At 36.4% G+C, this 21,996-nt stretch overlaps 1 protein-coding gene across 7 annotated transcripts in view; it reads right to left on the bottom strand.

Annotated features, from left to right (window-relative positions):
* HERC2 (HECT and RLD domain containing E3 ubiquitin protein ligase 2) overlaps nt 1-21,996 on the bottom strand; it is a 115,930-nt gene that overhangs the window by 58,683 nt on the left and 35,251 nt on the right. For all 7 annotated transcript variants that reach the window (XM_065854517.2, XM_065854527.2, XM_071813537.1 and 4 more), the window contains 30 exons: nt 21,714-21,885; nt 20,942-21,115; nt 20,133-20,321; nt 19,324-19,475; nt 18,340-18,497; nt 17,736-17,849; nt 15,987-16,238; nt 14,839-15,032; nt 14,091-14,291; nt 13,201-13,429; nt 13,002-13,126; nt 11,513-11,691; nt 10,624-10,808; nt 10,100-10,255; nt 9,655-9,840; nt 8,361-8,531; nt 8,136-8,239; nt 7,871-8,021; nt 7,039-7,253; nt 5,886-6,018; nt 5,649-5,776; nt 5,333-5,528; nt 4,597-4,733; nt 3,896-4,069; nt 3,685-3,821; nt 3,452-3,603; nt 2,836-3,027; nt 1,487-1,674; nt 794-986; nt 3-185 (listed from right to left, as the gene is read on the bottom strand). In XM_065854517.2, coding sequence (XP_065710589.1) covers nt 3-185; nt 794-986; nt 1,487-1,674; nt 2,836-3,027; nt 3,452-3,603; nt 3,685-3,821; nt 3,896-4,069; nt 4,597-4,733; nt 5,333-5,528; nt 5,649-5,776; nt 5,886-6,018; nt 7,039-7,253; nt 7,871-8,021; nt 8,136-8,239; nt 8,361-8,531; nt 9,655-9,840; nt 10,100-10,255; nt 10,624-10,808; nt 11,513-11,691; nt 13,002-13,126; nt 13,201-13,429; nt 14,091-14,291; nt 14,839-15,032; nt 15,987-16,238; nt 17,736-17,849; nt 18,340-18,497; nt 19,324-19,475; nt 20,133-20,321; nt 20,942-21,115; nt 21,714-21,885 — 5,120 coding nt within the window. The remainder of the gene's footprint in view (nt 1-2; nt 186-793; nt 987-1,486; nt 1,675-2,835; nt 3,028-3,451; nt 3,604-3,684; nt 3,822-3,895; nt 4,070-4,596; nt 4,734-5,332; nt 5,529-5,648; nt 5,777-5,885; nt 6,019-7,038; nt 7,254-7,870; nt 8,022-8,135; nt 8,240-8,360; nt 8,532-9,654; nt 9,841-10,099; nt 10,256-10,623; nt 10,809-11,512; nt 11,692-13,001; nt 13,127-13,200; nt 13,430-14,090; nt 14,292-14,838; nt 15,033-15,986; nt 16,239-17,735; nt 17,850-18,339; nt 18,498-19,323; nt 19,476-20,132; nt 20,322-20,941; nt 21,116-21,713; nt 21,886-21,996) is intronic.

The following is a 21,996-nucleotide window of genomic DNA, read 5'->3' as shown; positions in this document are numbered from 1 at the left end:
ACCTGATTTATCTATTGTTCCACTCTCCACAAGCATACGGAGTAGACCACACAATGTCCTAGTAGCATCACTTTGCATGACTTCAGCATGGACGCCAGCAGAGAGACACAGTGTCTGCAACAGGTTCACGGTACTTGTCAGCATCATGGAAGTGGGGTGGAGATTCCTTTCAACTTGTTCTGCTTCTGAACAGAGACACAAAAGGCAAAGGAATACATTAATACTGAGTTAATCTAGTTTGCAAAGATTTTTGAAACAAACATGATGCAAGAAATTTGTTGTAAATACTTTCTCTAAGATGATTTCACATGAAGAAAATCCCTTATTTCCAACTGCAAGAACAAAACATAAACCAGATATTTTATGCAGATATTTTCAAGTTTTTCTCAGTAGTACACAAAAGAAATTCCAAATGCAGTGCATAGAATAGGGAAGCAGTGTGACTAGATGTATAATTAAGCCATTTAAAAAAAAAAAACGCATTTTAGAACGGCATCAACATACGTTAAAATGTTTACCTCCTGGTGTCTTTAACTAAAACTATTGCAGCTAGATAATCCTGTTTTCTTTGGCCCATTTGCAACAAATGTGATACTGTCCTTTTGATCCTCCCTTCTCACAGTAAAACTACCTTAAGAAAGATTCTGGTTAGAAATGTACACCTATTAAATTAATCTTCTTTGATGACGCATCTTCTCCTGTGAAAGAAACTTTCTCATATTACAAGATATCAATTTTGAAATTCAACTAAAAGCCTGCCTCCAGTTCTACAAAAAAAAAGTGGTTTTTTTACCAGAATCATCCTCAGTGTCTGAATCCTCTGTTGTGGGCTGCGTTGCCGGCGGTGGCTCAGCTAGTTTGAGATCATATTTTCCTTCCTTCCCCATTCTGTAGGAATTCGTGCTTCCGGTGTCCCACTGCACTCTGATCCAGCCATCTTCCCCCAACTCTCCAATCACACGACCCAAACCTGGAGGGGGTCCATCCTGACAGAAGAGAAGCTCAAGTTACACGATCTACAACACTAATTCATATCCAATGTTCATAAAATAACAAGGCATTTGCTCTTCTTTGCTGCTAACATAATGGTTAGGTAGTAAACATTCAATAACATTTCAAAATTCTGCATAAAATTAGAAAGCATTTCACAATCTTCAAAAGAAATCACCCCAGTGAACTGCAGCACCCAAGTTTAGATCTATTTTACTATGTAGTACATAAGTGCTGTAAGCGCCACCTAGTTGGAAGTGCATAATATTGTAGCAAATAAGTGATCCAATTTCCTGTTAAATCGTGAATCAGAATAGTCTCACTAAAAAAGAATTTTCATCCCCCATAATGAAGATAAACAAATAATTGATGTATTTTATGTTAATTCTCCAAGTCTTTGAAAAGTAAAATGACCTTCAAAGTTTGAGCATAAAATTCAGACAGTCCACTGAACAGAGATTTTAACACACCCAAACTTGTATGAAAGAAGTTGTACCTGATCACCCCATTTCCAGTCTACCCCTCTCACCACTCTGGTACCAATTTTCATCATGGCTGCCAGCTCTGGTCCAGAAACAGGGAGCTGAACAGGTGTTGTTTCCTTTCTTGACTCTTCTAGGACTGTGGCAGAAGCTCCACGAGAAGAGGCAATCATATCTTCTTCAATGTTGTCAGAACTAGGTCCTGAAGTGGTAAAAACACACAAAAAAAATTAAAACTACCTATAAGTTTTTCTACATACCTTTGTCACACTCAAAACTTTAAGGCACATACCTTTTGCAACATAAAAGCAATAACAAATAGGACTGCTGACTTAACAAGTGATACACAGAATCACACAATGTTAGGGATTGGAAGGGACCTCAATCCCCCTGCTGGAGGAGGAACACTTAGATGAGGCTACACAGGAAGGTGTCCAGGCAGGTTTTGAATGTCTCCAGAGAAGGAGACTCCACAACCCCCCTGGGCAGCCTGTTCCAGTGCTCTGTCACCCTCACTGAGATGAAGTTTCTTCTCAAATTTAAGTGGAACCTCTTGTGTTCCAGTTTGAACCCATTACCCCTTGTCCTACCGTTGGTTGTCACTGAGAAGAGCCTGGCTCCATCCTCCTGACACTCACCCTTCACATATTTATAAACATTAATAAGGTCACGTCAGAAGAGCTTTTAGGAAACTGGGATATAATGGTTTTCAATGCACAGGGCTCTAAATACTTAGTTTTGAACAAAAATAAGTGACATTATAATGATGAGTCCAGTGGCTAAATGGTTTTACTAAAAGAATGTTTTTGGAAAAACTTCTTACGAACACTTTGGTTAAGTACAAGTTATGAGAACAAACATTTGCTGTTATCTAAGAAAACCAAAAAAGAAAAAGTAGGAGAACATGAATCATGGCAAAAAAACATCACAGAGCTTCTTACAACAGAACAAAGGAAGACTACAGCTTAAAGATGCAGACTGGGAACAGTTTTAATATGTAGAACACATGAAACTGAATGAGTATGGAGTTGGCAGTTTAATGTTTTCATTTAAAATTTTCCATTTTTAATTTATTTGTAACATTTCCACCAAAACTACACTATCACTCCTGAATTCTAACAAAGGATGGCCAAAGAAAAGGCTTAGGAGAAAAATTATGAAAGAATAAAGGCTACAGTCAAACTTCTTTCTCAATCGTGCTTGCAGACACGGTTTTTGCATTGGGAGCAAAGATGAATAGCACTAAGTATCATCTTTAAGCAGCAAAGTCATCCTATATTTTGCGTACACCAACAAGTAAAACACACAGAAGGTTTACAAAACACGTGCTTTCTTCCAAACAAGAAAGCAGAAGATCCCATACCTATCAGCCGCAGTGCTGTTTGCGTCAATGCCAGCATGCCAGAGTTCAGGAGGAGGCTCAAGGTATTGGCACCGTGCTGCAGTGTCAACATGTTGAGCATGACCAACAGAAAGCGTGCTTGTGGAATAGTCCCCAGGCTTGGTCCTGCTGGATTCTCATTAGTAATTGTTTGAAGTGGAACAGGCTGCACACCTACCCACAAGTAACATAAATAACAAAGTCACTTGACACTGGCAAGCTGCAATAAAATAGGTTCTAGATCTGTTCGATGGTTTAAAATATTTTTTATTCCCTGCTAGGCTTTAAGAACTTATAAGCTCAACTCCCCAGAAACTTTTTATAATTTAGATTTTAATGGCAAAATGTTACTAAAGAGTAATCAATGACCTGCTGCTAGGACATCAGTAACATTCTCTTAAGCACTGAAAAGTGAAGTTAGGGAGGATCACGATGACGGGGTAAAATGATACAAGGATGGACAGAAAGTCAAAGTATTTCTCAGCACAAACCAAGGGAACTGATTTTAAGATCCCAATTATTGGGAACTTCAAAAAATGCAACAATATTAATTTAAAACAGTTTTGTCCCGAGCCAACAGCAATAAAATGAGGTTCACCTAGTTCTTTAAATTTGGCATTAGCATCTAGCAAGATGTTCCGGACATTCTGAATAGCCCATGCATACAACTTTCCAAAAGTTACTTCTAGCAGCATTCTGTTAAACGGTGGGATCAGATCAACATCCTTCAAGCAGTCGGTAAGAGGTTCCCTTCATAGAAAAACAACAACACAAATAAGTATTTCTTTCTTACTGAAGAACTGTGAAAGCAAAAACAACAAAAAGTTTTACCCTATATTGGCTCCTTCTGGAATAAGCCTCTGCCACCCACAGAACATTGCATACTGGACAGACGGGAGTAAAAAATTTTTTGCTGCTAATTTCAAAATAGTGTCTATGCCCTCCAGACGAACTTCTGCTCTTTCCAACTGCAAAACAGAAAAAAAAAGGTCATACCTATGTAAAGTTCTAATACACACAAGCCCATTTTCTTCCATTTTACCTGTTTTAATAAACATTTTCTCATTTTTTCTACATCCACCGGCTCTTCTTTCAGTGCAAATTCAACAATGGTATTGAGAAGGGCAGACTGTGGATACAAGCCTTGGACATTTTGCTTCAGCCATTTATATTTCTGAACACCTGTAACTGTACTCAGAAGTGGTTGCCACTTATCCTACAAAATGGGAAGGTAGTATGTTAAAACGTATTTTAAATTACTGAAAATATGTTCTTTCATGTAAAAACATGCCCAAATTTAAAATACTAGGAGGGAACAAAAAAGGAAACTTCTTCAAAGCCAGGAAAGAGCTTAGTATTATTTGTAATTCATTACCTTATTTACAATTGCTACATAAAATTTCAAATGCATTAATATTCAAAAAATATGTAGTAACTTATCACAACCTTTTATTTTGAAATGAAGCTTTATCTGAACACTTTTAAGATTAACAATAATCTAAAAATTAAAGAAGGTACCTTTACATATTCTAAATATGCAGTACACAACCTTATTTTTAAGAATTATTACATTATTCTTACTATTAAGAATTATTCACCAAAACAATGCACTATACTCCATTATATATCTCAAACACCATTACCAGAATATTACATGTCAAGTTACAGCAATCTTGCTTTAGCTAATATTTTTTCCTCTTGTTTTTCTTATTTACAAGGTTGATTCAAATTCTAATATCTTACCTTGGGTGATTTGATCGGTATGGGCCTTTTATCTATAGGCACAGGACTGTGAGGTACTACACAGGATTCTTCCAAATCACCCTCTTCGTTTCCAATTTTGGGTTCTTCCACATCAGCAGATTCAGATTTTTTTGGTACTAGAAAGAAAAAAATTACTATTTCATGTAATCTGATAACATTTTACAGTGTCACATTTTTAAGTTTTCATTATAACCTAAGCATACAGAACTCTCAAGATACGCCTGTAATAAAATGTAAATGTACTTTCGGTGAACTTTATGTCCAACTATTATCAAATTAGCTCTGGTAGTATCTCAATATGCTTCTATCTTTAAAGACCAATTTCAAAAGCACTTTGAGGTTTGTCCACCACACTATTTCCAGTTAAACAGTTCTTTGGCTACACTGTTTAATAACATGTTTTTTTAATATGATGCCGCTTCTAGTTAAACTTTATTAAAACTAATTCAGAAGGACTGATATTATTGATGGATCATTTTTAATACGCTGGAAGACAAAGAAGTATGTCTCACCTGAACCTGACCCTCTTGTCTGTCTGTTTTTACTGTAGGAACTGACATGTAACCATTCATTTAGAAAACCTTGTGAAAATGCAGCACAAAGCAAATGGCTTTGATGCTCTAGCTACTGAGAGTCTCAACTATAGAGCAACAGACCTTGAAATGAGATTGATTTTCATTGTTTCAAAGAAAATAAAATATTAATGTTGTCTTACCTCTTTTTTTCCTTTTTTCTCTAATTATTTTCTGAGCTACCCTCCTCCATCGGGGCAAGGAACTCATAAGTTTAAATTTAGACATTATAGAGAGATCGTTGCAAACTGCAGGACGTAATTCATTGAATAAGAATCTCAAACGTTCAATGACAGGAGCACAAACTTCCTTGTAAGAACGTCCTTGCTCTTGATGAGTCTAGAAAAGGCATTGAAAGATGAGGTTACTCTTTAATATAAAATTAACAATATATAACTTTTTAATTAAAACTTCAAATGAAAAATAATCTAACCTTCAGCAAGTAAGAAAGAGCCTTACCTTAATCAGTGAGCATTTTGCTTGGTAGACAACACGACACACATCCACGACAGACTTTGGTAAGGTTTTGTGCTTTACCTGGTCAACTCCAAGGGCACCAGGATGAACAAGAGACAGTGCTACATGACCTAAATGGAAAAAGACAAACTCTGATTAAGCATTTGCAAAATCATCCGTAGCAGAGTTAAAACTGGTCCAAAACATATTCTGGGTCAGCTATACCACAAGCCTACCTACCCAAATCTTCATGTTTCAGAAGACAGCATAATAACAAACGTCCCACTTCTTCCACAGGATGCTCAGGAGGGAATGTGATTGGTGTTGTTAAGTGACACTGTTTACAGTATCTCTCTATTTGACACAAGAAGTCCTACAAAAACACACAACAGCCTCTATTGAACTTTCGTTTTAAATGTAATGAAAAGACCCAAAATACTGCAGCCAGCACTTAAATAATACTGAATAACCTCTACAATACGAACTACCATTCAGAAGTGAGATACACCATGCAGTATGCACTATTTAATACACAGCAATTACAAACCAATACCACAAAGAATGCCCTGTATCATTCTTCTTGTATGAAGAGCAACAGGGCTCATGGAACAAATCTACTACTGCTTTTATTTCTTTCTGAAATAGCCAGGTCACTTCACACAATTTTTAATTGTCTTCTCCTGACTCATCATTACTGCTATCCTATCATTCCAAGGACTTCTTTGGGGTTTTTTTGGTGTTTGTTAGTTTGTTTGGGCTTTTTTGGTTTGGTTTTTGGGTTTTCCGGTTGGCTTGTCAGTTGTTTGGTTCTGGGGTTTGGTTTGTTTGGTTTTTTTTTTTGGGGGGGGGGTGGTGTTTGTTTGTGGGGTTCTGTTTGTTCATTTTGGAAAAGAAGCTGAACTCAAGGGGTTATAATATCTGAAGGCATTTCAGAAGCCAGTGATCAACATAAATCTTAGGGGTTTTCATAATATTCGCAACTGCAACTGGGTGAAACCTGAACCTCAAGGTACAAATGCACCTGACCCAAAAAAATATATTTATGCTTTAACAGAGAAAACTCGATCTTAGCTCAACCAGAGGTGAACAGGGCCTGTCAATACTACTAAAACTTGACAGGGAAAGTAATGCATTTTTTATTTTTCTGCTAAGCACACATTTAAATGTTTTAGTTCACCCACTCAAAAATTCAAAAGAAAAAACTGTATGTGAAATACATGAAGTTCATCCATTAGTAGGACTCAACCACTCCTTTCACAGAAAGTAATTCTGAAATAACTTTTTCAATTGTTTTGTTGTAACTTTTGGAGAATTTTAATGAACAGAACTGTTTCAGGCTGCCACTGTCACCCTTCAGCAACAATTTTTGTGAACAGAACTACTGAGGGCTTACCTTCACAGTGTGATCCTGAATATTATTATCTGCAATAGCTTGGAGAAAAGGTTGTGAATGGTCACTCAAAGTTAATCGATGTGTATATAGTTTCGATTTATTTGGGGTAGTATTACCAGGTGAACTGCAATGGTCTTCATCTTTTTCCTCATTGTAACTGTAATGAATCTGACTAGTTTGCAAGCCTCCAGAAAAGATAGATGACTTCAACCATTCTAAAAGAAAGAAAATGCAAATGTATATTCCAATGAAAGACTAGGCTATCAAGATTCAAACAATTCCCTCAAATAAAATAAATACACAGCTTCAAACAAGGTTTAGCAGCTCTTCCATTTGCTGAAACTTTTTGACAAAAAAAAAAAGGGTTTTGCAAATAAGAAACATTAATGTAACCTGGTAGTCATCATCTGTTTAGAGATAATAGGGTCTTAGCCATTTTCATGTGATTAATACTGAATTATACTCTGTTTACCAAATTACAACACCCAACAAGACAAAATCCAACAACAGATGCTTCAGGCATTCTTAACTGAACACAAATGAGTGAGATAACTGGGCTATATATAGTTTCCCTTCTCTTTCAATATTCTATCTTGTATAGTACAAAATTCTGGATATTGAACTGTTCAAAATTATCTAATCCCCATTTAAATCTTGCTAAACTATTGGACCTTGTTGAATGCAGTAATTAATGTTAAGAATAATTAACTTCTTCAGAAGGCAGCAAAACTAAGGAGGTGCTAGATTTCCAAGATAATTTATTCCACCTGTGCCTTTTTCTTGCATACTTTGAGAAGTAGTTATCACTTAATTAAATTGAAGTTCTGCTTACTGGCACATTCAACTTCCAGAGGAGAGAGTGGTGTGCTCATTGCCAGGTAGGAAGCATGCAGTCCAAGGAGAAGACCCAAATTCCTTTCTGTATCTATCAGAGGTGATGATAAAGTACTGATATCTGGTGTTGTAATCACTTCCTGGTCAGGCTAATTAAAAGAAATAAGAATTGAAAGCTAGAACTGAGCTCCAACAAGAATTTTGAAAGCAAAGCAATACTTAACTTTAGAAAGAGTATATTCATTAATACATGACATTTTTACCTCCATATACTGGCCCACACAGAAGGCATGCATTGATTCCCGTGTGTCTTCAAACTGCAAAGCAGCTTCCAAAGCAACAACTGGGTCCTCACCTGCAAACTGAGCTAATGAAAGAATGAGGTGATCAGTATAATATCTAAAACCTTGTTTATGCCATCTAGTTTTGAAACAGAAGTAATCTCTGTCTGTGGTTCACATTAATTTAATTCAGATGCTGACTCTCACCAAGTATGCTATTGCCAGTTAAAGACTGGGTTTGGAAGTCCTTTATATCGTACACCTTCCCATCAATCACTGTCCAAAATCCTCCATCCTTGTTGTGGTTCTCTAGATCAGCTTTACGTATAAGCGTCACCTCTTCATTATTTCTGCAACTCTGGCCAGTAAAAAATGAACCTACAAGTAATAAAACAGAATACTGAATTTAACGACAGAAAAACAGAAAGTTAAGTTTTTTCTGAACATTCTTTTAATAGTTGTCTAAGCAAACTCTTCACTTCTACTCAAAGGTTACTTGTCTTTCGATATGCTCAAAAGTCAAAATGGCTATTTATATGTTCTTGTCCACGTATTACACAATTAAACTGGCTATATTTTGTATTCTTTTATGCAATAATCTCCAATGTCACACTGTCAAAGACCCAGCATTGCCCAGCTACGGAGCTGTTTTGTTTGGAGGTGCAGCAGAACCACCGGTGTTCTGGCAAATCACTGCTCTAGTCAGTTCTCCCTCAAAATTACTTTGGTTTTATTACACATGCCTGCAAGGCATTGGTTATATATTTAATTTCTGTCTAAATATTTTTTTTTAATAAAAGAAGCAAGGTTACATAGAAGTTGGAACTCTTCCAATTTACTTAGCAGTAACCTATTTCAAACTAAAGGTATTTTCATCCAAGCAAGAAAGATCAAAGTAATGTTCACACACATGAGCCTTCATCTCAGTTTGCTCGATTAGACCAGTAACTCAATTTTCACATCGTTTTTCTCTCACCCCAAGACACTACTCTCTAGCAGTGTCACCTTTAGCCAACCAGGTTTTACTCCTCCCTCCACCTGTAAAATGCTCACAGTCAGAAATGCAGATTTTCTGTTTCTTTTTACCCCAGACATAGCCCACATTATAAAGTTCCCCGGAAACAGAAAACTTCCTTATTTCAAAGCTTTTGCATTATTCTCCCTTTATGTTATGGATAGAATTTAGTAACAAAGTGTGTAGATGTACTACTCATGCTTTCACTGCAACTTTTCTCACTCAAAGTGTAAAATTATGTGAATTACTTCTTGAAAAAGCTGCATCTCTCATCTGCTTAATCCTACCTCTATACATAACTTCCCAAATAATTTACTGACAGAAATAAATACTGCCATATAACCACCATATGAATTGGTTTATAAAAAATTGTACTAAAAAGTAGAACTCCCTTCCTGAAAGTAGTTCATGAATAGTCACTATTTTTGTATAGCTAATTTATGAAAATATAAATAAAAAAATAGTCCAGATGCTACTAGTACATACCCATTATTCCTGGCCATGCTAAATCCTCGTTGTCATCTCTTTCCTTCCCAGGAGCTAAATGGTTAAATCTGTCTAGATGTTCTAACAAGCCAGCCAACAGAGGGATGGCACCAGCTTCCTGCATTAATCCAGCATTTTTACTGAGGAGCAGCACTATAGAAACCACCAATTCTGGAAGAAGAATGCCTGAAACACAGAAAACACAGAAGACATTCAGATTTAATTCAAGACCTACATCTACAGCATCACAGAAGTATATCACAGAACAACACATTCTGCCTTCTATTACCACTTCAGTACAAAGCTCTTGCCACCAAATTTGCTCTCTTTCCTATCAATTGGAAGATTAAATTGACTCATTTTTAGTTATTTAGAACTTTCAAGAACACCTACAACATAACTCATCTCCTGGAAGGGGACAAAAGGAGGGCAAAGAAAAACCTACCTGTTAAATCTCCATCCACAACACGAGATACTTCTGCAAAATGCCTGTGACTAGTAGAAGCAATGCTGGTTGCCACAGGAAGGATATCACCAATGTGCGTGCACAGCAGAGCAGTGTACTTCTTCAGTAAAGAGCCAACGCCTAAGAGGTCTGGACCTGCATAAAAAGCAGGACGAGAACAGAAAACCTTCACATAGCCATATTTAAGAAACAGATTTCAAAAGCTGCCAACATCTTCTGAAATGCAGCCACTCAGTACTAGCACTGAATTAAGAAGCCGTATCTTTTAAAAAGTTTATGAAAAAATGTGTTATCTAAATTCTGTTGTCTTCCAAAAAGAAATTTTCCCTTACAGAAAAAGATTTAAAGAAAACAGTTTCAAACACTTTTCAGACAGACTCTGCAATGAAGCTGATATAAATGAGACAAGAGGATAAGATAAAATAAGAAACTGCTATCCTGTAAAAAAGGTATTAAAGAAATACTTGTGGGAGGTGGGGCTTATTTTTTTTACAATAACTTACTGTATGTATTAGGGACCTGCCCAACACAATCTCCTGGGTAAAGTTTACTAACAAGAAGACGTTGAAAACGCAGCAACAGGTCTAGAGAAGCAGATCTCTCTTTGTTATAATGTTCTTGGTCCATGCAGGAAGAAATGCGACGAGCGACATCTTTTAGTTTGGCTATCGTCTGTGAAGCGATGTTCCTAATTGATATAAAAGTATTATAAAGTACTTAAAGGGGGCTGATAATAAAGACAGTGCACAGAAACACAGATTAAGCTTTTGGTAAAATTTCACATAAATATATAAGAAACCTATGCAAAGTTTCTTTGAAGGATGTTCCCTTGTTTGCCCCATAGTACCCAAAAAGTCAATGTTTTTTTATTATAGAGGCATTTGTTTAACAGGATTCATAAAATACATCAATTTTGTATTTCTCATCATCACTCACTACAACAAAAATAGCCTGACAATTTTAACTGAAAGGCTGCAATGAAAGTCATGACACTGTAGTACAAAAGAGTCTCAACACTGATTAAACTACATGGTTACTATCACAAGTAAGTGAAAAAGCACAATAAATTTTTTCTTCGTAATCTCGTCATTACTTCCTGCTACACATGCTACATATTAAATACTGCTGTAATTGCCAAAGCAGCTTTGTTCTCAGCACCCTATGGGTCATGCATTCACAGTTCTCAGTGTCAAGAATTTGAAGTTCAGGTTTAAAAAACACGGTAGGAAAATGTTCAATATTTTTAATTCTGAGGAGCTAAAATGCTACCAGGAGACTATTAACTTGCTAACCAAAATTAGTCATCCTTTAGCTGACTAGTTCATAGAACACCTAAACAGATCTTCTGTAAAAAAAAAAAAAAAAAAAAAAAGACAAATTCAAAGCAATTACCTTAGTAGCTGCTGAATTAGCTGAACTAATGGTAAACTTTGTTTTCCTGCAGATTCATAGATTCCAGTATTAATAAGGTCTTTGTCCAATGGAGTTCTACTCCTATGAAGCGTCGAGGCATTTGCTTCTTGTTCATCAATTTCTTTTTCTTTCTGTGCTTCTTTTTTTGCTTCGATATCCTAAAAAGTAAATAAAGTTAAAGAATACACACAAACTGCCACTAGGATTGGGAAATATTCTCCTAATAAGTATTGATGATAACAAAATAGAGTTATTTTCACCTATGTCAGAAATGAAACAATTCCTACCAGACGAATGTGTCTTGTATATTCCATAATAAACACATAATCAAACTTCTTAAATAATTATAAGATTTTATATATATATAATTATAATACAAAAAGCAGGGGAGGATGAAGGTAAACAGGAGTAGACCAACTCTAAATTCAATTTCCATTCCTGTAAACCAAGCTAACCATTGATTTCTGTTCTACGTATGTTTAAACATGCCAGTATCTGACGCACAGCTCACAACCAGAGACATGTTTATGCTGTATTTTAAAAGTAACAAACCCAGGCCACTGCAGAAGAACCTGGATTAGATTTGCTACTGAGCAATAGTCATACAGAACTCCTCTCAGATTTTAGTCAGTGGAAATTAACCTGCGCAGTGCTGTCACCTAGATCACTTTCAGCGTCTATCTGAAGTTGGCTCAAGCATCTCTGACCTCTGCTATAATGTAAATGTGCCCTAGGAGACCTGGTTAAGAAACAAGAGGTCCTGAATGTCTTTAAAGACAACAGAAAACTCTAATGCTAGGTTGTGCATTAAAGCAAAACTTAATACATTAATTTCCTCTGCATCATAAACCTCTCAATTTAACAACATCGGAGGAGAACCAAGAAGAAAATGTACTATGAAGAATTAAATAAATGAAGAGGCAAGGAAAAAGTACATTTTTGTTTTCACAGACATAATTTAAGGCAGTCTGTGCAGAGGATGTCCCATCTCCAAGAGGCTAATAGAGAAAACAGTATATACAGGAATTTTCTTTCACCCTTTGTGTAACTAGTTACCATCTGCCAAAAATTCGAAACAGTCCGAAACTGAACCTATGGAAACCTGAGATGCTCCAAAGAATTAATTCCTCTTAAATTCCTAAGTAATATGGCTGAAATTTCTGCTGGAAAGATATGGGTGACATCAAGGGAGTGAAGAACTCAAGAATCCCACAGAAAGATACAACGCACTTTGGTCCTATTACAGAGATTTACGGAAAAGTTTGTTACCATTGTCAAAATCACCACGTTAGGCAACAGAAAGAAACGCTCTGCTAAAAAGGAGAATATGATTCCTTCTTCCCTACAAACACTGGCTCAAGTTTCAGGTCTAAAGAAGTCAACATCAATCCAGAAACTTCAGAAAACACTTGATATATCTTCTTATTCTGTTTCTATAATACAAAACTACAAAGCTTCTGAAACATACCTGAATTTCTGCAGTAATTGCAGCATTTAGTGCAGACTCTAAGCCCCCATCAGCCATTAAGCTGCCCACCAAGAGGTCAATCATAAATCTACGGCCTGGACTTACATTCATTTCATTTCCTGAAACTAAGAATGGAAGAAGCTGTTAGTGAACTAGGAATGTAAGCACAAAACAAAGAGCTTTAGATCTCAGGACCAACCTGCACTGGGTAAGAGCGCTGAGAGAGCCCTGGCCCGTTCTTCTGCCGTCGGCAGCAACACAGACCAGCCGCTCTGCAGCACCGCCTGGGCGGCCGACTGCACCGTGTTCAGAACACCAGCGTTGCTTGCTAATGTCACCACTGTCTGCTTCAGGCTGTTGAGCAGGATACTGCCCAAACCTAGGCTGAGGCATTCCGGATCCACCTGATGACTAATGGCAGCATGAAGCTGAAAAAAGAAAGGCGATGGGAAAAAAAAAAAGCAAATTTGAATTAAGAAGAGGCGTCAACTTGAGAAAAAAAGAAGTCCATCCTGGTGCAACTAAGTTTGCTGACTGAGATACAAACTTTTGTAAGTAAATTTGTGAAATCAAAGGGAGAAGCTAGCTTGCTCAAACACATACATTATTTAAATTCATAGTCAAAGATTATGAACCATATTTACCTATATCCCCTTAATCTCTGAACCGTAAATAACCAAAAATAACCTAAACTGATTCTACTCTGCTACAGCACGCTAGCAAAAGTAGCATATCTCCAGTGAATGTCAGATACCCTCGAAAGAGGACATTCACTCTTAAAAATGCTATTTAGAATTCTTGGAAATGTTCAAAATCTCTGAGTGTATAGGCTTACTCAGTGAGTGTATAAGACTTAATCCATTTACATTTATTCTAATAGTTCATTTTTAATGAGATCCAAAAGCTGTCAAGAAGAAAAAAAACAACCAATAGCTGCCAAATTTCAGAGTAGAAAGTGATACTGTACTTATGTCATTTTTTAAATCAATAAAAATGTTTTAAAGCACATTAAGTCCACTATTTTCATCCAAGCAATTTACTGAAACATTTAGTTCAACAAGTGCTCAATGTGTGAGGAAATGAAGGTACCTGAAGCCTTAGAAGGTTTAATGTTGCCACAGCCATACATTCCTTTTCCTGAGGAGGGGGCCAGTCAGAGGATCCATCCATTCCCTCTGTCACTTGCCTCAGTAAAAGGTCTAGCTGCTCAAATGTCATAGGGCATACATCGACCACAAAAGGCACTCGCAAGCCTATTGACCATTCAGAACACGATGACCAAGCAAAACTCTATACATGGAAACAAAGTTCAACTGTTATCTCCCAAATACAAGATGACACTGACTAGAGATAGAAGTGTAAAGCTGACATCTGCTTTCCAACAGTAATCGATGATGCAGAAATAATATTGGGAACATCTGCTGAAGAGAACCCTCCACTTGCATCCTTGTAAACATACATCAGACCCTACCAATCCCAGAAAATAACTCTTATCATGTTTTCCAACGTGCTGTTATGCCAGATCAGATACCTCACTATCTTTGCTGCAGGAAACGTTCTGTTTGACAACTCTTCTTGACAATTGCTGTTCCAGACACAAGCAAAACAGGTAAAGAGCTGCTTCTCAGAACATCCAACAGAGGGCAGTTAGTCATCCTATTCTGGCAGAGGAACTGCGCAAGATTTTTTTTCCAATCTTTCATTTATTCAGAATAAGAAATAAGAACAAGAGTAGTCACGTGAGCAGAGAAAAAAATGGACTGGGATTAGTGTATAGTACTAGTCTCAGTGAGAAACAAACACAAATCGCAATAAACAATCCAAAAATAAAACTTACCTGAGCAGGCCCACAAGCAATTCCAACAATATGCTTCGTGTCTAATCCTGGGAGGGCCGCGGGCTCTGGTTTGGTGACCCGCAAAGTATCAAAATGTTGACACTGGTCGTTGCTTCCCCAGCTATGCACTTCACTATCTTCAGTCAGTGCTAAACAATGGGTAGATCCAGCTGCTACATCTATCACTTTTTTTCCTGATAGGAAAGTCAGATATTGAAAATGTAACTTAAAGATTAACAGAAACATTAACAGAAAAATATCAGAGATAAGGAAAACTGTGCTAATTACAACTGTACTTAACTGTGAACCTATTATGGATGTCAAGAGTCTCACCTTTGCCTTAGTAGTGAATTGGAAGAGTACAGCAAAAGAAAAACCAAGGAAATATTTAAAGATTCTTAAGAGACAGCTTAAGTAAAAAGTCTGCAAGTTAAAAAAAAAAAATCTTCTCTTTTGTACCCCTTCTACTTAGATATCTTCTCAGGAAAGGTTTATTGAAAGATCTGTCCATCTATTAACAGAGACTGTAAAGTTACATTGTAGTCATCAGTTTAGAAGTTACTTTCAATTAGATCATCCACCATACATGAACAACAATTTTAGAAAAGACAGAGCAATAAAAGATGTTTCTTCCTCATCTTTCCTACAAAACCTCAGGTTTCTCACAAATGCAAGAAACAACCTTCACTCTCTTACAAACTCATCAAAACTACTGGCAGAAACACAACTTGAACAACATTACTTGTTGCCTGTGATTTTTATTTATTACATTTACATGCCTTAATCTAAGAGCATATATACATATATATGAAATATACATTTATTTGCATGACAATACAAAAACACGTATTTCAAATAAGCATTTTTATTAATCTAATAAAAGAAAAGCAGTAAGACTAAAGAGAACACAAGATTGGGAGCATTTAAAGTGGTCGTAACAAAGCAGCTCCAAGCCTGCTAGAATTCTAAAGGTAAAAAAGCAGAAGTGACAGGAAACGTGCAAGATTACCCTGTTCGATGCAACCAGCATAAAATATGACAGAGTACATGGTACCATAATTCTTAAAGTCGAGATCGTTAGTGTCTGGTAAAAAGATTTCAACAACCGCAAAAAAGAACTCTGGAACATTTCCAGCTCTGATAATTACCTTTCAAGCCTTCCAGCAGTTTGGGATATCGAACATGCTCTTCTGTTCCATGCCCGAGTCTCTGATTGTCACCTTTTCCCCAGGTGTAGACCTGGCCATCTTTGGTTAAAGCAATAGAAAACTGGCTCCCGCAGCGTACTTTCACAATGTCCAGATCTTGAAGTTTTTCTATCAGCTTGGGAGTCTTGCAACCATCACTGCCTCCTCTTCCCAGTTTTCCATAATCTCCATCACCCCAAGACCACACTTGGCCTTTAAATCAAGGGATAGAAAACAAAAAAAATTGCACTGCTTTTTCATGTAATTAAGTCAGCTGTTTTGACGAGCAAGTTCTTCAAAATCTGAAATTCTATAATAAGTATGATTTTCAAATTGGAATTTAAGAACAGTAGTTATGAATTAAATTCTAATTGTTCATGGAATTAAGGAAGAAAAATATTTGAAAAGTTTTCATGTTGATAAAACTAAACATAAAAAGGGTAATATAACATGCACTGAAAAAATCAGTGTACTGAGAGTCCTTCTCAAAAACATATTAAGTACAGAATTTACTGCAAATCAAGCCTGTGGTATGATCTTTAGTAAAGAACTGTCTTTTATTATAAGGTGTTCTTTCATTATAAGATGTTATTTATAAGAACACGCAAAATCTTTTTCCACATCAAATGGCCTAACTGTCTGTGAAACCTGTTTTCTCATTTTCAGTTATTGTCTTTAACCACTTCACAAAATGAAATTGTAAGTGCCATTGTCTATCACATTATTTTGAAATACACTACTAAATCAATGCCCTGATGTAGGAAGTCAGAAATAGTCAAGTCATTCTGCATGTGCATTAAACAAAACTATAGTTCAAGAATGGTAAACCCATGCGTGTCCAAAATGAAAGTCTGTTTCACACTCTGATGCGTTTCTGTTCCATGTGTGCATAAGCCAGTCTCTAAGGTACTCCAATAAGCAAGGGAAGCATGCACAGAGACAAAGAGGGAAGAGAAAAAAAGAAAAAACAAAATAAAAACCCACAAAAGAAAACAAAAAACCCACCACCACCCTGGGTTTCCACGTCCTGGATAAGCAAATCTTTCAGCTTTTAAATAAAGCACATCACCATAACCAGCTATATTTCGAAGGAATAACTAGCTTCCAAGAACTATCTGCTTTCTAAGGGATGCCTTTGAGGCTTAACCTCACATAGTGAAATTCAGGTTTTGAGTCTGTCTTATGCCAGGCACCTCACTCAAGGACGTTGGGAAGCAGAATTTCAATACAGTCTCTCTTTGGCACTTCCCATGGGTTAACATGGACAATTCCGCTACCCAAAATTATGGCTGTTGTAACAAAATTAGTTGTTTGCACTTATATAACAATGCATAAAATTTAAACATGTATATACATATATGTAGTATTTTGTGCATATATGATACACTTGCATGGGTATTTTAAATATATATATACACACACATACACCATAAAAAGAAATATATATTTGCATATTCATCATTAATATATCTAATACAAAATGCATAAAATTATAACACATACAATTGCATATAATGCATAAAATGTAAACATGTATGTACATATTGTAGTATTTCGTGCGTATATGATACATTTACATTCCCTCAACACGAATTTCAGCTAAAAGTTCTTATGGAATTGAAGCCACTAAAATAAGCATATCTGCAGTATAAATATCCTCAGAATGAAAGGAAGAAAAGGTAAGCTTTGTTGTCATATTTTGCTACTAACCATTTTCAGTAACTGCCAGAGTCTGAGCATCTCCACTCCCACAGGACACATCAATAACTTTGAGCCCTTTCAGCCCCGTGACCAGCATTGGGATGGTCTGATCTTCACTGGAACCTTCAAAACAAAGTAGTTCTGTGAGAATCAAAACCAAGAAGGCCTGGTATGGTTTGGTTTTGTTTGTGTGGTTTTTTTGGCTGGTTGGTTTTTCGCTTGTTTGGTTTTGTTTTGTTTCTTAAGTTGCTTTTGAGTGTTTCGTTGGGTGGGGGAGGTGTTGGTTTGTTTCAGTTTTCAGATTTGAGCATCGGGATTGAGCTGCCACATGATTTCTTAGGTATCTAATCTGGATTTAACCCATGAAGTAGTCTTTGCTTCACAAGGAAGAGTGAACAGCACAGACTATTCTTCTCCATCCACTTGCTTATTTTCACATACCTCATTGAAATATAATGGTTTTGAGACAACCCCTCCCATAATTATTTCAATTTATGTGAAACCATATATGGTTCTCAAATCAGCTTTAGGTAAATTGGACAAAAGATCACTGGAGACAGGCACTAAACAATTCTTTAACAAACAAGTTACTTCAAGGTATCAAATAACATACCATGACCAAGCCTGCCATAGTTTCCTCGTCCCCACGTATACAGCTCTCCTTCAGCAGTAATAGCTGCACTGTAAGTGCTTCCACATGCAATATGAACAACATGTTTCCCAGCTTGCTTTCCAGATAAAGCAGATATCATCTTCGGTTCCTCCAGGGGACTATTTAAAGAGAAGTTGACATATTTCACAAAAGGTGATCCGATGACTAGATAATAAAAGATCTGACATACTTGCTAGAAAACAACTGGTGCAATTCTATCTGCAAACTTTATTACTAGTCTGAATGATGAAGATATAAATAGTCTATAAACCAAAAATTAAGTTCAGCTTGTTCAACAGCATACAAACCACTGAAGGAATGTCTGCCAACCGTGATTTCTATTTCCAATTAAATTAATGCATAGTTTTTTAACAGTATTTGTCTACTGTAAAAAAGATATCTTTAATTATGATATCTGAACAATTAATTTCATGACATTGCTAACTCTTGTGTAGTAATTCCCTTGCTTTATACAGAATTCAGAACTGAGGGAAGACACTTAAAACCTCTATAATACGCTGATGCACACCCCTTACAGAATGCCCCTGTAGAAGACTGCCCCTCCACAAAAGCAGGACAGTAATGATGCTGTTTAACCCAGAGGGGGAAAAAAAGGAACAGTACATGCAACACAACTACATAGGAAACGATGACCCCACTGCTCCAACATTTGAGTCGCTGTTTCCAGAGAAAATGTGTTGTGGATTGATAAAACCATGAACAGAAGGCCTAATAATGGTGAAACCACTACTACAAAAGTATTTCAGAAAGAATAATACAGAACTGGGAATATCACAGGCAGATAGAACACGCAGAAAGAATGCAATTTCTGTTCAATAACAGAGACAAATGCCAAATACTGAATGTGCTTGTATGAACAACTAAATAGTTTTTACTATGAATTCAGAACACCGCCAAATAAATATGATCATTTTTATTACATACACTGTATCCCCATGACCTAGTCTTCCACCATCTCCACAACCCCAAGAGAAAACTTCACCATTTGCTGACAAAGCAAGATAGTGATGTCCATCTGAATGTGCTGCTATCTTCACAATGTTTCTGGAAGCTAGACTCTGCACCAGTTGTGGCCCCTGTGAATCAAACGATAGCAATATACTTACAAAAACTGCTCATATTTTCCATCACTTGCTAATATGCAGAATAACTAGATACAGTTTTCCCAAGGCTTTACCAAAACAGTACACTCAAATCAGAGGTGAAGGCATGAAGGAAAAAAAAAGGTCAAATCTACTATTCAAGTCTGAAAAAAAAATAATGCTTTGAAGTTATTTTGTTTTCATCCTTATAAGGTCTTCAGTATATAGAAAAATTGTGTTTATCTTAACCTTACAGGCAATTTTAATGGCAAACATTTCTGTTATGGTATAGTTTTGTTTGAGAAACTAAACAGTTCAGGCACAGTGTTACATGACTGAAGTAAAATCCATTTCATATCTGCCAATTTCTACAGTCGTTACCAAGGTCAGCACAGTAACAAAAGCAATGATCATTGTATTCATAACCTCTAGCCCAACAGAAATTAGAGAAATCAGATGCGTTTCATCAAATCAATATAAGAGATCAAAACCTATTTCTGAAAGTTCAAAACCAACAACATAGAAGCTCACAAAATCAGCATGTCTCCACCTACTCTTCCAAGATGGTGTAAACAGTTAAAGGGGCAGACTAATGTTATGAAGTAAAACAGAAGAGAACACATTTTTAAAACGTATAAAAAAACCTCTCACCAGAGTATCGCTGTTGTACGCTTGTGTATAAACTCGTCCATTCCTAGATAATATTAGAAAACGCTTCTCTGCACAGGCAACCTGCACAACGCCAAGATTGGCAAGTCCTTCACATTGAATTGGACCACTCACATTAGCGTAATATTTCCAACCTATTAAGCCCCAAGCAATGACCTCTTGTAGAGATCCCTAGGAAAAAAAAAAGAAATTCTTTAAGTATTAATTTTGAAGCATGCAACTTAATAAAATGCATAGAGCAGATTATTTTTTAAAACTTTATATGTCAAATATGCTCAGATGTGTGACAGTCATTACTGCCAGTAGTTAATAAAGCTTACCCATTAGAAAATATCAAAAATATAGACTTGTACCCATGATATTCAGTTTAGTCTGGTACCAAATAAGCCATAAATATCTATTTCAAGTGTTCTGAGATTTTTCAAGCTTGGAAGTTTAACAATTTTTTTTTTAATTTTTCTTTTTTTTAATACATCAGATCTCGAACATTTATAAAGTCTTGAGCATTTCCTCTGAAAAACACAGGGAACAGCTCAAAATATTGCAGAATTAGCCATAGTGTGATAAGAACAAATGGTTCACAAACCAAAGAATTGTACTCCAAGGCTCACTGAATGAGCCCTCATGAAATACAAGATACCCAGGTAAGACAGGTTTAGGCAACTCAACCTTACCTTGTGAAAATCAAAATAAAATTTGAAGTATCTTAGGAGCTGTTTTCCTTCCAAACTGAAAATCAGTTCCACTTCTAGGAAAAGTATCTTACTAAATTTGCAATTGCAAACAGTTACCTTATGTGATGTGGGAGAGCTACACTGTGGAGGCATACAGGGGGTGGCCAGACGATCTAAATGGGCCATGATCACTACAGCTGTTTGTCTGAGATCAATCGCCAGCTCATTGTCCTGTGGTAAAGTCAGATATCTCAGAAAACTTTCATTTGGACTCAGAGGGTAGGTCAGGAGCTAAAGAAGAGAAAAGAGCAGTCAGAAAAATATTCAAGGTATTTCTATGCCACTACACATACAGATACACAACCTATTTTAGACATGCTTGAGCGTATGCACAAGTTTAAGAAAAAACAAATTGACTCTACACATCCTTTTTCTTACAGTAGGGGAAAATTCCAAACATGTATATTGAGAAAATATAGTAAAATTAGAAATAATAGAAAGTTACAAGCATAACGGAACTGAGTTTTACTATCTTTTATCAACCTCAATAATGTTCACTAAGAATCATAGTTAAACTAACTTCAAACACAACTAAATAAAAGCCACCCTAATAAATAGAAAAGTTAACTGGCTGCATCTCTAAGTTAATTATCACAACAGCACTAACTCTGAAACACAATGCTTACCCCTAACCATACTATGACATTCCTCCTCCTACCTCAAGAAATTCAAATGTATGCATGAAAACCAAATGACAGTGGTGTATATACGTATTACATGGACAACACTACTGCCAATTTTATTCAGACAATTTTATAATTATTTTAGCCAGTCAAGGGAAATTTGATACCAGCACAATCATCCTTTCAAATAACTCAAAGGTAACCACCTGGATCTCTTCCTCAGTATTGGGCGCATCTTTATTACATATTATACTCTGAAATCTTTGCAGCAAAGGTAGAAGGGGTGCACTCGTTCCCTGTGCAGATCGCTCATTATCTGTTTCCCTCGTTCCATTATCCCAAAGTTGAAGCAACAACATAACTGCAGACAACATTTGACTGAAAGACAAAGTTTACATTTTCTATTAAAAAGCATTGATTTAGGTGATCCATACAATTCACATTCTACATTTTTAGTTTAGCCATGTCAGATGGCATGGCTTTCCATTT

The sequence above is a fragment of the Patagioenas fasciata genome, chromosome 1 (assembly GCF_037038585.1).
Source record: "Patagioenas fasciata isolate bPatFas1 chromosome 1, bPatFas1.hap1, whole genome shotgun sequence".
Taxonomy (NCBI): domain Eukaryota; kingdom Metazoa; phylum Chordata; class Aves; order Columbiformes; family Columbidae; genus Patagioenas; species Patagioenas fasciata.
Note: the sequence above shows the minus strand (reverse complement) of the source record. Positions and strands in the feature narration are given on the sequence as shown.